The sequence below is a fragment of the Primulina eburnea genome, chromosome 16 (genome assembly GCF_022965805.1).
Source record: "Primulina eburnea isolate SZY01 chromosome 16, ASM2296580v1, whole genome shotgun sequence".
Lineage (NCBI taxonomy): Eukaryota > Viridiplantae > Streptophyta > Magnoliopsida > Lamiales > Gesneriaceae > Primulina > Primulina eburnea.
The window spans coordinates 4,082,874-4,099,447 of NC_133116.1; the positions used below are offsets into that span (position 1 = coordinate 4,082,874).

The 16,574-nt window shown below is 36.0% G+C and overlaps 3 protein-coding genes across 5 annotated transcripts; 2 read left to right on the top strand and 1 right to left on the bottom strand.

Annotated features, from left to right (window-relative positions):
* The first annotated feature begins 2,862 nt into the window (after positions 1-2,862).
* Positions 2,863-8,251, top strand: LOC140816503 (cation/H(+) antiporter 18-like). 2 transcript variants are annotated; one of them, XM_073175825.1, is made up of 4 exons: positions 2,863-3,025; positions 4,691-4,936; positions 5,766-6,767; positions 6,857-8,251. In XM_073175825.1, exons 2-4 carry the CDS (start codon positions 4,742-4,744, stop codon positions 8,057-8,059), a joined length of 2,400 nt encoding a protein of 799 aa, XP_073031926.1. In that variant the 5' UTR covers positions 2,863-3,025; positions 4,691-4,741; the 3' UTR covers positions 8,060-8,251. The 2 variants fall into 2 exon arrangements, with proteins under 2 accessions (XP_073031926.1, XP_073031928.1); XM_073175827.1 differs by lacking the exon at positions 2,863-3,025 and adding an exon at positions 4,369-4,391.
* Positions 8,252-9,498: 1,247 nt separating this feature from the next.
* Positions 9,499-13,348, top strand: LOC140816322 (BTB/POZ domain-containing protein POB1-like). Of its 2 annotated transcripts, none has more exons than XM_073175514.1 (6): positions 9,499-9,934; positions 10,708-10,869; positions 11,110-11,228; positions 11,312-11,375; positions 11,733-12,012; positions 12,332-13,348. In XM_073175514.1, exons 1-6 carry the CDS (start codon positions 9,733-9,735, stop codon positions 13,161-13,163), a joined length of 1,659 nt encoding a protein of 552 aa, XP_073031615.1. In that variant the 5' UTR covers positions 9,499-9,732; the 3' UTR covers positions 13,164-13,348. The 2 variants fall into 2 exon arrangements, with proteins under 2 accessions (XP_073031615.1, XP_073031616.1); XM_073175515.1 differs by having other exon boundaries at positions 9,500-9,934; positions 11,119-11,228.
* A 553-nt stretch (positions 13,349-13,901) lies between these two features.
* Positions 13,902-15,830, bottom strand: LOC140816667 (6-phosphogluconate dehydrogenase, decarboxylating 1, chloroplastic-like). Its single transcript, XM_073176059.1, has one exon. It carries the CDS (start codon positions 15,522-15,524, stop codon positions 14,046-14,048), a length of 1,479 nt encoding a protein of 492 aa, XP_073032160.1. The 5' UTR covers positions 15,525-15,830; the 3' UTR covers positions 13,902-14,045.
* Between the last annotated feature and the right edge of the window lie 744 nt (positions 15,831-16,574).

A 16,574-nucleotide genomic window follows, 5' to 3' on the forward strand; every position in this document is an offset into this window, starting at 1 on the left:
AAATGAACATAGCATTGGTGAGCTTATATTGATTTACACTTTGTGAATGTGTAAAAAAGATTGGTCAAAAGACTATCTCTCGCGCACGCAGACACAAGAATGCAAATCATGGGCCCGATTTACAGTGAAGGAAAAAAGCTTGACTTACACACACTATAAGATAAATATAAATTCGCCTATGCGGAAAGGCTAACTAAAAACCATGGTACTATTTCAACAAATTGATTGATTACATTCAATGTCAGGCAAGGCGATAAACATAAATGAGATCAAATTCTTCTATAAAAAATTACATTTTCCCGAACATTACCTGAGATAGTAGGGAAATTGATCAAAAGTGACGTTGCTATCCCTCTCGTTAACGACGAGACCCAGTATTTCATGTTCCATCATTAGCAGAGTGATACCGGTATCACCACCTCTCAATCTGCTGACATTCTGCGATCCCGACGCTAATCCAAGCCCCAACCCAACTCCTATCCCTACTCCAAAAGCCGACATCAACATATGCTTCGATTCCATTTCTTCTCTCGATCCAGAAAATTTCTATCTCTATATGCACTGATTTGTCAGAAAACTAGAATAAATATACAATCTTTACGTCGAGAATATGAAATTTACTAATCTGTAATTATGTATTTATTTTGGTTTAATTCTGTGTTTTTTTATGGAAATAAAATGGAACAATGCTGAGTATCAATGTGTGAGATCTGTCCTACACGGCGGTGATATGGTGGCCGGAGTAAAAAGCGAGCGGGGCCGGTGGTGTTTTGATTTTTTGCATAAAAGGTCGTAATTGGTTCCCGCTTCATGAGGCATAGGCTTCTCAAAATTTATTTAATGTGGGGGGAGGACACGGGGCCCACAAGTTAATTAACGGCTGGATGAGAGCATGTCGAACTATCTGTAAACAACATGAACTGTCCTCGCGATCGCTAGAAGTACAATTTTAAAATGTAGATTTTTACGAGGGTGGACACAAATCTTTATCTATGTGACGGATCAACTCTATTAATATTCACAATAAAAAGTAATACTCTTAGCATAAAATGTAATTTCATGAATGACTCAAATAAGAGATATGTCTCATAAATCCGTGAGACCGTCTCACACAAGTTTTACTTTTTTTTTAATAATCACACTTCAAGTCTCTCTTATTTTAAATCTTTTTGTGATTTTTTAAAATGAGAAAAATTATATTTTTTGTTTATATTTTATTTTAGATTGTCAAATTTTAATATTTGTCTCTTATTTTTGGTTTTTTTTGGCAATTTTATATTTTTTTGACAGACTTATTATATATGAAATGTCACGTCAAAACTCACCCACGCCGAAGTCATCCGGACCTTTGTGAATCTTAATTATTACAAAATCCACTGTGAAAAATCAATAGACTAATATGTCTACGAACGTCTAGAATTTTGGCTAACATGCCCGTACTCAATTGAAAATATTTTTAATTATCAAATGACTTTTATATCTTTAAATCAATTTTGTGGGTTTAGGGTTCACACGGTCCAAGGCTAGTTCCGATTGTCTGTCTATTTTTCCGACGATTTATGCTTGATTATCAATGTCAATCGACAACAAAACTTCTGTTTTTTTATAGATAGTCGTAAATCCCAAATCGGAGCTAAATGACCAAAGTCGAAGTAAAGTTACGCATGTGAAAAAGAAAATCCGACTCAGAGTCATTTCGAGTTAAACATTAATTTTTTTTATGATTTTGGTGTCGATGAAAATATTAAGGAATGTGAATTTCAATTACGTTATCATCAATAAAATAAAAGATTATTTGTTTTTTTGAGAGAGATTATTTTTTATGATAACATCTTTTTTAGAACATTATCATAGAGTAGAAATTATATAATCTAGATGTGGATGAATTCCTCAATTATTCAGTCGCCAAAAGTTTTGACTTTGGATTTTAAATTCACACGGTCCACTCATTCAAAGTTATTACATCAATGAACTATATTTTTCAAAAAAGTTCGAATGGAAAATAATTGCTTTTCGACCCATATTTTTAAGTAACTTTGTGATATCCATCATTTAGTCCTCAACGTGTATTTTTTATACAATAATATTCATTTATTTATTTAGTCAAAGCCAACAAATTATTATATCTATACTATATATAAAAGTTAGCCGTTACAAGGATATTGAATTTGTTTCCCAAAATTGTCCACACACACACACACATATATAAATTTGATTTTATATGTATATATATTTTAATATTTTTCTCAACTAATTATTATAGATATGACAAGTAAACGTGTAATTTATTTATATATTATTTTTTATATAAAAAATTCATAATAAAAAAATTTCCGGTGCACGATTAATCTAGTATATATAAGGCGCAATCACAAACACCTTTTATTATTGAGTAGGTTTCTTGTGAAGCGGTCTCATGAATCTTTATCTGTGAGACATGTCAAACCTAATGATATTCAAAATAAAAAGTAATATTCTTAGCATAAAAAGTAGTATTTTTTCATAGAAGACCCAAATAACCGATATTCACAATATGCGATCATAAAATACGATCTGTGAGACCGTCTCACACAAGTTTTTTATCTTTATTATTTGTTTGTGACGCGGAACACCGTGCATCATCCTCCTATAATTTCCACGATGACTCTAGCCAATGTTTGTTCATATTTTTTCCCCTTGGAAATTCGTACAAACATATACATTTTATTTCATTTTTCTTAATTTCTTTAAATTAATATATTTACTTCATTAAAAAAATTTGTAGCTAGAATGGAATAATCGATTAATCGAGGGGGTGATGAGTGAGAATATTTTTTGAAATGGGTATTTCTTATAAATAATTGTTTCCGTGTCTACAAATAAGCAAGTCTTCCGTTGCACCGCCAAACCAAGTCTTCATTCTCTCTCTAACATCGATTCTCGAAATCTGCAAAGATTCTGAAAAAAGTATTGACTTCGGAAGAGATGGCGTAAATGTTAGTGTTACCGCAATCTTTCTCGCAACGAACTTCTCCTATATATTCAGGTTTGTCTGATCCCACCGATTGATGATCTTTATGGATTTTTTTTCCGTCGAATTTGGGATGAATCACAGAAATTTTTGCATTTTTCAAAGGTTCGGCGCTCGCCTGAAATCTATTTGCACATGGGAAATGCTCAGCTTTTGAAAAGTTCGATGAAAAGTCCATTTCATCTTTTTTCTTTCTTAATATGTTTCAAAAGGTTGATATGTGTAACACACAAATTAGAAAGACACAGAATTTTTTTTTAGATCATCATACGAGTTATTTTGTGTATAGATTTTTTAATGTTAATATAATTACTTATTATCGTAAATATGATAGTTTTAACTCATTTTATCGATCTATATTTGTGAGAAAAAAACTTACGTGAGACAATCTCACGGATCGTATTTTATGAGGTTGATATCTTATTTGAGTCATCCATGAAAAAATATAGTTTTTATGCTAAGATTATTATTTTTTATTGTGAATATCGATAAAGTTGACTTGTCTCATTAATAAAGATTCGTGAGATATTAGAACAAGTACATAATTGATCATTTTTAAGCTTGTTAGTGGTACATTTGACAACCATAAGCTTTTCTAGATTGTAATTACTTTGATAACTTACTTTATAAATCGAAAAGAACTTAGAAGAATGGGGTCTGTTGTCAAAGTCCTATTGCATGTAAAGTTGTTATTAACAACTACGTTTGTTAAATTAAAAAATGGGAAATGTTTGGCTGATTAATAAAATTAATATTATTTGATATTTAAACACTTTGTTTTATTTATTATTTTTTAAATCTCATTTTTATTATTAATATTTAATATCTGCATATTGTTTATATATAATACTCACAAGAATGATTTATAAATATAAGAAAAATATATTTTATATTAAATAAATGTTTTAATAATAAAAGGTTTTTATAAGAAAAAAAAACCAATGATATAATATCGAATTATGATAAATTAAGTTTTAGTATTAAAAAATAATCGAGAATCATTTAAAAAAATTCATACTTTTTAAAATATATAAATATTTCAAAATAATTTTTTCAATTGTACGATAGAATATGTGTAACTTGAATATATTATTTTTTAAAAATGATTTTTAAATTTAAAAAAACAATATACTTAATTAGTTTCGGGAAAAAAAATTGTTTGTAAAACTCAAAATTTTTGTGAAACGATTTCATAAGTAAGTACGAAAAAAATGGATTCTTCTCGTAAAAAAAACTTATTATCTGTTCATATAATTCAAATTCTATCAAATCTTTTCATTTTTGTTAAGAATTCATTTAGTTATATTAAATCTCATTTTAAAATTCTATTACAAAATCGGTCAAATCTCATCAAATCTAATTTTATGAAATCCAAGGAAAGGTGGGGATTATAAGATGTCGCTTTTGTGAATCATTTGGTTTGGATATTCGGTAAGATGTTGTTTTGAATCAGGGCAAAAACTTGTGTGAGACGGTCTCACGGGTCGTATCTGTGAGACGAATCTCTTATTTGGGTCATCCATATAAAAGTATTACTTTTTATGCTAAGAGTATTACTTTTTATTGTGAATATGGGTAGGGTTGACCCGTCTCACGGATTAAGATCCGTGAGACGGTCTCACATGAGACTCACTCATCAGTCGTCTTCATATCTGGATTTTGTCGGGATTGTGCACGCAGGTTTGAAGCAGGGAAATCAGTAGTTCCTCGTCAATTTTTTTCCCCTTGAAAATGGCTTCTAATTCAACAGTCAAATGTCCACCACCGATGAAGGCCACCTCTAATGGGATCTTCCAAGGGGACGATCCTCTGCATTTTGCACTTCCGCTTGTGATTGTGCAGATATGCCTTGTGGTTGTGCTCACACGAGTACTTGCATATATTCTAAGGCCGCTAAGACAGCCACGCGTCATTGCTGAGATCATAGTGAGTTTTGGTGTCCTTCGTTAATTTTCTTTACCTAGTGCAATTCTTGTTATCCTAATCTCTTGGACTACTGCTTGCGTGTTTCTCTGCTTTAGGGAAGAAGTTTTAGAGTTCAAAGTGTTAGATGCTACTTATTCAGCCAATTATGTAGTAAAACTGTTGCTTTGATAGTGCAATCACCAGCAACTTAACTATAAGTGGGGATGGACCCCTTTACAATTTTGTTGCTTTATTTGCCTTTATAGGAAAGATTTTGACGTCAGGACCCAAATTCCCTCTGAGGGTGATGTTTACTCCACCAGAAGACGCCATTAATTAAAGTATCATAGCTACCTATCTTTGCTAAATAAAACAACATTCCCATCTACATAATCATGGATCCATATTTTTTATTTCCCAGAGATTGTTCAGTCTGAGATTGAGGTTGTGTTGGAAAAATAACATTGGATCAACTGACCTTGACATCTGAACTGCAATCAATTCAAAGCAAGACTTTGAATTCTTTTCATATTTTGTAGTAGAATTATTGTTAAATTTATGGGTCTCCTTTAAAACCTGCAGATATATATATATATATATATATATATATATATATATATATATATATATCTTTCTTCCTTTCCTCACTTGCCATTATTTTGTAATCCATACAAGTTTTTAGGAGCAAAAAAATTCATCGGCAATGAAATTATGATTTTTTCTGTCAACCATATTGAAATTAACTTCACAGAAAACAATAATATTTGGGAAAATGCGTTTACAGAAATCATTTTTGTGGATGATGGTAAGAATTTGGTTTATGACACTTTTTATGGCACTCTGTTGGCAGGGAGGGATTTTGCTAGGGCCATCAGCTTTTGGCCGCAACCATAAGTATCTTAATACTATTTTTCCGCCTCGAAGCCTTACAGTTTTGGACACCCTTGCCAACCTCGGTCTCCTATTCTTTTTGTTCTTGGTAGGCCTTGAACTTGACCCAAAGGCTCTTCGGCGAACTGGGAAAAAAGCGTTAAGCATCGCTGTGGCAGGAATTTGTCTTCCATTTGTTTTAGGAATCGGGACCTCATTTGTACTCAGAGACACCATATCAAAAGGCACAAGCGAAGGCCCATTTCTCGTGTTCATGGGAGTGGCCCTCTCGATCACCGCCTTTCCTGTGTTGGCTCGTATTCTGGCTGAGCTCAAGCTTTTAACCACTGATGTTGGTAGAATGGCCATGTCTGCCGCTGCCATCAATGATATGGCGGCATGGATTCTACTTGCTCTAGCTATCGCTCTATCTGGCACGGACCGTTCTCCTGTTGTTGCAATATGGGTGTTCTTGTGTGGTTCTGGTTTTGTGATGCTGTGCATATTTGTGGCCCCTCGTATTTTTAAATGGATGGCACAGCGTTGCGCTGAAGGCGAGCCAGTGGACGAGATATATGTCTGTGCTACATTGGCTGCCGTTTTGGCTGCTGGATTTGTCACAGATACCATTGGAATACACGCCCTTTTCGGTGCTTTTGTGCTCGGAGTTCTCGTTCCAAAAGAGGCTCCTTTTTCCGTGTCCCTTGTGGAAAAACTCGAGGACCTAGTTTCAGGCCTTTTTCTTCCTCTGTACTTTGTGTCGAGTGGGCTCAAGACAAACATAGCCACCATTCAAGGAGCTCAGTCTTGGGGCCTTCTTGTTTTGATCATATTAACAGCCTGTTTTGGGAAGATTGTGGGCACGGTCTGTGTTTCACTCTGCTGCAAAGTTCCATTTAGAGAGGCACTAACCCTTGGTTTCCTGATGAACACTAAAGGTTTAGTCGAGCTAATTGTTCTTAACATCGGTAAAGACAGAGGGGTAAACTGCCATTCCATCAAAATGATACATTCTCTTTTCTAGTTTCTTGATTGTTGGTCATATATATTTGTCCTATTTTGACTGTGTAGGTCTTGAACGATCAAACATTTGCCATCATGGTTTTAATGGCCCTATTCACGACGTTTATAACAACTCCTCTTGTTATAACCATTTACAAGCCAGCCAATATAACTAAATCAGAGTACAAGCACAGAACAATTCAGAGGAAGGAATCAAGCACTCAACTGCGAATGTTGGCCTGTTTTCACAGTACAAGAAACATTCCCACATTGATCAATCTCATGGAAATTTCACGGGGTACAGGAAAAACAGGGGGCCTTCATGTTTACGCGATGCACCTAATGGAGCTTTCGGAAAGATCGTCTGCCATCTTAATGGCCCATAAGGCACGAAATAATGGAATGCCCTTTTGGAGAAAGGGTCACGATTCTGATAAGAATCAAATTGTCGTTGCCTTTGAGGCATTCCAGCATCTTAGCCAAGTCTCTGTGCGACCAACAACTGCAATCTCTGCAATGTCCAGTATGCACGTTGACATATGCAAGAGCGCTCTAAGGAAAAGGCTGGCAATAATCATCCTTCCGTTCCATAAGCACCCAAGGGTAGATGGACATTTGGAGACGACACGTGGTGATTTAAGATATGTAAACAAGAGGGTTCTTCGTAATGCCCCTTGTTCCGTTGCCATTCTAGTTGATCGAGGGCTTGGTGGCTTATCCCACGTATCGGCAAGCAACGTTGCTTATGTAATCACGGTCTTGTTCTTTGGCGGACAAGATGATCGTGAATCTCTTTCATACGGTGCACTAATGGCCGAGCACCCTGGGATTACTCTTAATGTTGTCCGGTTCATCGTAGACCCCAATGTAATAGGAGACAGCATCCAACTTGACGTGAACTGTGATCATCATGGTGAAGAAACTAAACCAGATGAAGAATTTCTTAAAGAATTGAAGGAAAGAGTATCAAGCAATGATTCAATCAAATTTCAAGATAATGTGGTAAGGGACGCCACAGAAATGGTTAGTTCGATTCGAACATACAGCCGTTGTAATCTGTTTCTTGTTGGAAGAATGCCCGAGGGTCAACTGGTGGAAGCTCTTGACAAGAAAGGGGAATGCCCAGAACTCGGTCCGGTTGGAAATTTGTTGATTTCTGCAGATTTTTCGACCACAGCATCTGTTCTTGTTGTTCAGCAGTATCGTAGCAAGTTAACTGGAGACTCGTTGAATTCACTCCAGGCAGAAGATATGGGGGAATATACTGACTAAAGTCTTGATAACAAGAATGATGTATTATTGAAGCCAATACTAGGATTGAAAACATAAACGAAGACTATCCAATTAAAAGATTTGATTTATCATGGTATTTCGTGTCCTTCACTGTTTTTTGATTGCATTATTTTTATTACAAACTTAGAAACGAAAGGACTTAATGGGGGTTATATTATGCATGTTTGTCTACCCTTCAAATTTCGAAATGTAGTTGATTCTTTGGTTTGGAATTTCGAATTTCAGACATGCACGTGGCTTGAATTTTTCGAGCTATATATTCTTCACAGAGTTCCCGATTCCCTTAATGAAGGGGACGCTGATTCCAGATAAACGAAAATTATAGAACTTGCAGTGGGGCACTTCATTCAGCTTCCAGCCCTATCTCATCTTAAACAATGGAAAGACCAGAACGACGCTAATAAGTCTTTTTTATAGAATTACACAAAGGAGTCATTCTTGACAGGTTCATAACGATGGAGTATTCACGGGAGGTACTGCAGAACATGTGCGAGCACCATCTAATGGAAAAATCAAATTCAACGAGGATTTTTCAAGCTTTAAAAGAGGCTTTTAAGTGTTGATAGATTCATGTTTCACACTGGAGACGAAGTTTTTATACTATTATTTCTATTTTACATCTTAGCCTATCCTATTAAGAAAATATGAAGTTTTTGGGCTTTTGATTCTTCAGGATTTTCAAGTAACTACTGAATAGGAAATTCATAACCTTCCTTTTTTTTATGTTACATTTGATTTTCACAAAAAAATTAATAATCCATTTAATAATTAAAATTGTAATAAATGAATATAAGTTTTAATTAGAATTAGAAAAATGCAAAAAGCATTTATTTAATAAGATGTAATGGTGTTCGAATAATAATAATGATAAGATATTTGCAAAATTATAATGTATAATAAATAATTAGGATGTAATATTTAAAATGACAAAAATAAATAAATAAAAGGTAAACAAATGTGAAATTGATGAAAATAAGTAAAAATTGGTGAAATTTCTATAAGCTGACATAAATAATTCATTGTAATGAACGAAAGCTGTCTACAGTAAATTATTTCGTAAATTGTATTAGTTGCAATTCATGTTTTGTATGCTTTCAAATTTTAATATTAATCTACTATAAATATTTTTTATTTCAATTTTATTTTGTTTTTTGATGTGATATTGATTTGACGTGTTCGATGAAAAATATTATGAATTCTAAAATTGGAATGATAGAAACTAATCCAAATTTAATATCATAATAGATATTAAAGAAGTAAATATACAAAACCAAAATCGCAGTTTTTCCAAATTGTAATGAACGAAAAAACTGGTTGTTTTTATTCTTAGGTTATTTTCTTAATAGAATTAGTAATGAAGAAATGGGATTTTAAAATAATGTCAACGAAAACAAAAAAAAAAATAAAGATAAAACCTACAAATACAAAACCTAAATGACTTCCTCACCATTTCCCAAAACTTTCCGTTGCGTCTCTGTCTTTTTCTCCATGTTTTCTTGTGCCCAAATCGCCAACTTCTCGAAAAAACTGGCAAAATCCGCACCCATTTGTGTTGTTACAGAGATATTCGACTATATAGGTGTATAGGGTCTTGTAATTTTGGGCGACTTGAAGTGGGTATTTTTTTTTGAAAAAATACGAATTTAATTGTTATGGAATCGGGAAGTTCGTTCGAAAGTGGGTCGCCGGAAAACTCGTCGGACTTTGCTTTTGCGTTCAATGACGTCAATTTCTCTGATAGGGTTCTTCGGATTGAGATCTTACTCGATGTGCCCGGATCCAAACCCGGCCCCGATGATAGTCTCGCTGATTGGGCGCGTAACCGGAAGCGGCGTCGCGATGATCAGCTCAATGGTATACTTTTCTCTTTTATATTGTGGGTAATTTGAATAAATTTGGATTTTATGGTTATGTGCATCTGTAATAAGGTAATTTTGGTTGTGATGCATTATGTATTATTGCATTACATTATATATGGTTAATTTAGTTTTTCTAAGGTTGTTCTCTTTCTAGCTTGTGATGAGGTAAACTCTGAAGTTTTGTGGGGCTTTAGGGTTCGGTTCAGAGGTCTTGTGATTGTGCATATGTGTGTTTTTTTTTTTTGGGTTTTTTGGTACATGCGATTTATTTTTGGAGAGTTATTTTAGAAATTTAGATTAATTTTTGAATATTGTGGGGGAGTCATCGACGATTGCTGAATGTGGATTTATGGTATTGAATGTTGCGTGAAACTGAATTAGAAATAGAATCCTTTTATTTAAGTCAGAGTTATTCATGGCTGTGGAAGTTTTTTAACAAAGTTGTAGAATAATGTTTTGTTCATAGACTGCAAAGAAGCTTTACCATTTCTATGAAGTTTTCTGAGTTCGTTTATGATCAAGGATGGACTACTAGGGTCTGGGGCACTGGGTGGATGCTGGGGCTATTCAGGCAAAAGTAACAGTTTTGATATGCTTGTTCCCTGTATTAATTTAACTTTTGGCTCCTGCCATATCCATCGTATGTATTCCTGTTCCCAGATTTTACGTTTAGAAATGTAAATATTTATGGTTTCATATTCGTGACTTAGCTGTGTTATCTTTGAGGTTACCAAGTTTTTTTTATTAATTGTGATCCATTGATCTCAGCTTTAGAGTTGACAGTGCAACGTGAAGAACAGATATTGAGTTGCAATATCCCAGATATGGAAGATGGTGTTACTTATGAAAACGTAGAGGAAGCTGTGGCAATGATTGAGGAGCCACCTGTAAATGTAACACCGACTACAAATCACCAGCCTGATATGACAAGTACTTCCTCATTTGGAGTTCCTCTTTTGTTGTTCCTAACTCATGTTGCTCTTAAAATTTTTCATGGATGATTAGATTCTCAAAAATTCCTTTACGATTTGTCATGAACATTACAAAATGGTTTTTACTCCTCAGCTCAACTCAGCTTTGATATATTATTTTGAGATTTCAGTCACATTAAAATTGGAATTATGTAGACCATGATTTCAACTATTTGACAAATGTATCTGACACTTCTAGTTAATGAAGCAACACAGGTCATTGAAACATCTTCTGGAATGGACTACTCAGCCATAGTAGTGAAGACCATCCACATTAGCTCTCCAATTTTGGCAGCAAAGAGTCCATTCTTTTACAAGGTAGGTCGTCCACAATGCATTCTCTTGTTTTCTTGTTGATTTTGTATTTTATATTTATATTTTCATTGTTTATTTCTTTATAGTTGTTCTCAAATGGTATGAGAGAGTCAGAGCAGCGACGTGTAACTCTACGGATCCATGCCTCTGGTAAATACAGATACACATCAAGTTTATTGCTTTTTATTTTTGGTAATTAGATTGACTTGGACCATAACATTAAAATTCTTTGAATCTTCAAGTGTTCAGTATATCTGTGTTCACTGTTCACATAGGGCTTTGTGAAATTGTGTACGTTTTGGAACTGGATGTAGCACTTGTATATCATTTTACATATAATCTTTTGAACATATAAATGCATTCAGTTGCAACAATATTTTCCAATTAAGATGGTAGTACATATTGTCCTTGAAGTTCACTAGTGTGACGTTATTGCTTTCTTGTCATGTATGATTCCAATGTATATGCTAAACTTTCCTATTGTTTGGGTCCCACTTTGGCGAGCAGAGGAAGCTGCCCTCATGGATTTGCTAAATTTTATGTATAGCAATTCTTTAACAAGAACAACACCGTCCGCTTTGTTGGATGTGTTGATGGCTGCTGACAAATATGAGGTTGCATCATGTATGAGATATTGCAGCCGTCTATTACGAAACTTGCCAATGACTTGTGAATCAGCATTGCTTTATTTGGATCTTCCTTCGACTGTTTTGATGGCTGATACAGTTCAGCCACTTACAGATGCTGCCAAGCAATTTCTTGCTGAACGCTTCAAGGACATGAGCAAGTAAGCTCCTGGCTATTGTATTAAGGATATGTGTGTTTTTCTCGTCTGTGGTTGACTATCGTCTTTCTTTATGTTTGATTTGCAATTTGTCTGCCACCGATTAAAGTAGTGATTTGGTTTCTCTCTATCTTAAAATATCCAAGTTATTCATTTTCTCTTCAACAATAAAATCCGATTAGCTTAGATTGCGAGGCCAGGAAAAGAAATAATGTTTCTCTACTCTTAATTAGTTTTCCTTGGATATTTCAGGGCTTTCTTTTTTTCTTTTTTCCTTTTTTAAGGTTTTACTGCCTGAAGAGGCTATTTTTGCAATTACCAGGTTTCAAGAAGAAGTGCTCAACCTGCCTTTATCGGGTATTGAGGTAATCCTGGCCAGTGATGATCTTCAGGTAGCTTCGGAGGATGCTATCTTAGATTTTGTGCTGAAGTGGGCTCGAATACATTACCCAAAGCTGGAGGAACGACGTGAAATATTGAGCACACGTCTCATTCGCCTGATTCGTTTTCCATGCATGAGTTGCCGAAAGCTGAGAAAAGTCCTAACTTGCAGCGACTTTGATCCTGAACTTACTTCCAAGGTCGTACTAGATGCCCTCTTTTTCAAGGCTGAAGCTCCATACCGGCAACGTACTCTTGTGGCAGAGGGAAATGCTTCATTCCGCCGTTTTGCAGAGCGTGCATATAAATACCGACCCGTCAAGGTTGTTGAATTTGAGTTACCTCGTCAACAGTGTATAGTGTATCTGGATCTAAAGCGAGAGGAGTGTGCAAATCTCTTCCCTTCTGGTCGAGTCTACTCCCAAGCTTTTCACTTGGGAGGGCAAGGATTTTTCTTGTCGGCCCATTGCAATATGGACCAACAGAGTTCTTTCCATTGTTTCGGGCTGTTTTTAGGCATGCAAGAGAAGGGATCAGACACCTTCACAGTTGACTACGAGTTCGCTTCCAGGACAAAGCCCTCAGAGGAGTTTGTGACCAAGTATAAAGGAAATTACAACTTTACTGGAGGAAAGGCTGTAGGATACCGAAACTTATTTGGCGTTCCATGGACGGCTTTCATAGCAGACAACAGCCCTTTTTTCATCAATGGGATTCTCCATCTAAGGGCTGAACTGACGATCAAACCACGAGTATTTCTTGATAATATATGAGGAAAGCTTTGTTTATCAATTTGATCGACACTGTTTTTCGAGTCAAGACAGATGGGGTTGCAATTTTGTATGCCTGATGTTGAAATGCTAAATTCAGCTCAGTCTGCTTGGGATAATGTTTGAGATAACTTTGTTGGAACTTGTACATACCCATTTGAGGTAGCTTTCATTTGATTTTGTTTTCATCCTTTAGGTCATTCATGTCATGTATACAATGTCGGAGGCATGATGGTGAGTAAGGCCAGTCCAACCTCTTATTTTAAATTTTCCATAGTAAAATATAATTTAGGCCGTCTATATGGGAATTTTCTTCCAAGTTTGTAGTTTTTTCCCAGTAAAATGAATGTCTCCGCAATTGTACGAGGTTTTATGAATAATATTTTTGAAATTAAATTTATATATGATTTTTTAGGAAAAAAAAATAGATGCGAGTTTTTTAAGAAGTTTTTCTGAGAATTATCTCGAATGCTTTGGTTTGAAGATAATTTTGTGACTTGGAGATGATGTGGTTGTGGTTTATTCTACATCGATTTTCTATCATAATTTATATGGCTAAATGGCCGAACATAAAAATAATAATAGAGTTTATACATTTTTTTAAAGGTGTCGATGATTTGTAATTTATCAGACATCATAGTCTTAAGATTTGAGACTATTGGTTCGAGTCTTCGTTGGAATGAAAATTAATTGATCTACTTTCTCAATAATGGTCAAACATCAAAATGGCCGTGTGGAATATGATGCTCAAATAGGTATTGCTCCATTTATTAACATTGAGAAAGCAAGAAAATTAACGATAATATAGCTCAAGGTGAAATATATCCCTCTTGAAAATCAATGGTAAAACTTCAACGACCAAATTCTAACCACCAAACCAAACCCCTACCTAGCCACTCTGGTCTTTCGAGCAAGCTTGGACCACTCGGTGTGGTATGATCCAGGGCGGTCGATCCTCTCATAGGTATGCGCCCCAAAATAATCCCTCTGGGCCTGCACAAGGTTGGCAGGCAGTCTACTACGCCTATAAGTGTCAAAATATTGCAAACTCGCAGACATCCCGGGGACACTAATTCCCTTCTGAATCGCCAACCCCACGACTCTCCTCCATGCCGCCTGTCTTTGCACCATTTCCCTTGCAAATTCGGGGTCCACCAACAAATTGGCCAGCCCCGGATTCCTCTGATAAGCTTGCTTAATCCTATCCAAGAAAACTGCCCTGATGATACACCCACCTTTCCAAATCCTCGCCAACTCCCCCAAGTTCAAACCCCATCCTTTCTCCGCACTCTTTGACCTCAACAAATTCATCCCTTGGGCGTAACTACAAATCTTGGATGCGTAAAGAGCCTGCCGAACATCGTCAATCAACCTTTTCTTATCCACTACAGCCACATTATTAATCATCTCCTCCTTCAACACTTCTTTCTCGAAAATCTCTGCAGCCGCCTCCCTCTCCTCCTTTAAACCACTCATATACCTACAATCCAAGGAAGCAGCAATCGTGGGAGCTGCGATGGATAGCTCAGCGGCCTGCTGAACCGTCCATTTCCCAGTTCCTTTCATCCCAGTCTTATCCAAAACCTTATCCACCAAATACCCAACGCCAGTCTCCTCATCCTCCACCTTAAAGATATCTGCCGTAATCTCAACCAAGAAACTCTCCAACTCCCCCCTATTCCAATCATAAAAAATCCCCGCTAACTCCTCATTCCCCAGTCCCCCAACGTTCTTCAGCACATCATAGGCTTCAGAAATCAGCTGCATATCACCGTACTCAATCCCATTATGCACCATCTTCACAAAATTCCCCGACCCCCCTTCGCCAATGTAAGTAACACAAGGGCCATCATCCACCTGCGCGGCGACCTTATCAAGAATGTGATGAATATTCAAATAGGCCTGGCGGGACCCTCCTGGCATCAAAGAAGGCCCATTTCGTGCCCCGTCTTCACCCCCAGAAACTCCCATCCCAAGATAAAGCAACCCCTTATCAGAAACCTCTGAAATACGGCGTTCAGTGTTTTCATACCACTCATTACCTCCATCAATGATCGTATCACCGGGCTCCATGTACGCAGACAGAGCAGCAATGGTCTGGTCAACAGGGGCTCCAGCTTTGACAAGAATGATCACGGACCTCGGCTTTTTAATAGAAAGGACGAAATCTTTGGGGTTGTCCTGGCCGAAGAGAGGAAGGTTTCCTTCCCGATGAGCTCGATCTATAGTTTCGTCGACTTTGGACGTCGTCCGATTGTAGACAGAAATCGGGAAGCCTTTCTCCGCGATGTTTAATGCCAAGTTTTGACCCATTACTGCGAGGCCCGCAAGCCCGATTTTCGACAGCGTGGATGCTGATTCCATTGCTCGTTCCGTTGTTGATTTCTCCAGAAATCAGCTATAGCGGAGAAGAATCGTTGGCTTCTCGAAAATGGAGAGACAGAAGCACAGAACAAGGCTGAGACGCTAACAATGGCTGAGCAAATATAACAGCAGCCGGATGCGTAGTTTAAATGACGATTTTAGGCTTTGGAGTGGCGGAGTGGTCGAGGCCTACGGTTCGATGACTTCTAGGGTGCTCCAAACGCCGTCGTTTCGCGGCACCAACACACTGCTGGGACATGTTTGGTTGGTGTGCAGAGGAATATATCTTTTGGTGTGCTACAAGGGACATTTTTTAAGTCAAAAAAGGCCATATTATATATATATATATATATATATATATATATATATATATATATATATATTTAGTTACTCTGCACACGCAATGCGTGTGTATAAAATATTTTTTATCATAATCGATGGACTAAAGTAAAATTTGACAAATTATGGAAGGACTAAATTGATATTTGGAATGGTTGAAATAAAAAATAAAAAATAAAAATGTGTTGTTAAATTTAAAAAAAAACAAAAAAAAATTGTAATATTAATATTGTATAAGGGTAAAATTGAAAAAAAAATTGATGTCCTCTCTAGGTAGTTATTATCATGTCCTCACACTTAATTTGACAACAATTAATATTTTTCAAAGGCAAAAACTTGTGTAAGATGGTCTCACGGGTCGTATTTGTGAGACGGATCTCTTATTTGGGTCGCTCATTTAAAAGTAATACTTTTATGCTAAGAGTATACTTTTTATTGTGAATATGGGTAGGGTTGACCCGTCTCACAGATTATGATCCGTGAGACGGTTTCATATGATACTAACTCTTTTTCAAAAATGTTATTTAACCGTCACGAGTATTTTCTTAAACACTCGAAAAGTTAGAAATCAATCTATTATTACATTACTAAACCTATTTGTCATTAAATTTCACAGAGTCTGATTATTATTTTTCGAAATTATTTGTGTATTTTTTTTCCTTATAACAGAGTCTGAATTATTTATTTGTTTTCACCATTTGTTTATCTTAC

Excerpts from the sequence above, each read along its gene's own strand:
- LOC140816503 (XM_073175825.1), top strand. The coding sequence starts at position 4,742 with ATGGCTTCTAATTCAACAGTCAAATGTCCACCACCGATGAAGGCCACC. Across the intron at positions 4,937-5,765 it reads GCGTCATTGCTGAGATCATA|GGAGGGATTTTGCTAGGGCC; the intron begins GTGAGTTTTGGT and ends CTCTGTTGGCAG. Across the intron at positions 6,768-6,856 it reads ACATCGGTAAAGACAGAGGG|GTCTTGAACGATCAAACATT; the intron begins GTAAACTGCCAT and ends TTGACTGTGTAG.
- LOC140816322 (XM_073175514.1), top strand. The coding sequence starts at position 9,733 with ATGGAATCGGGAAGTTCGTTCGAAAGTGGGTCGCCGGAAAACTCGTCG. Across the intron at positions 9,935-10,707 it reads TCGCGATGATCAGCTCAATG|CTTTAGAGTTGACAGTGCAA; the intron begins GTATACTTTTCT and ends CATTGATCTCAG. Across the intron at positions 12,013-12,331 it reads CGCTTCAAGGACATGAGCAA|GTTTCAAGAAGAAGTGCTCA; the intron begins GTAAGCTCCTGG and ends TGCAATTACCAG.
- LOC140816667 (XM_073176059.1), bottom strand. The coding sequence starts at position 15,524 with ATGGAATCAGCATCCACGCTGTCGAAAATCGGGCTTGCGGGCCTCGCA.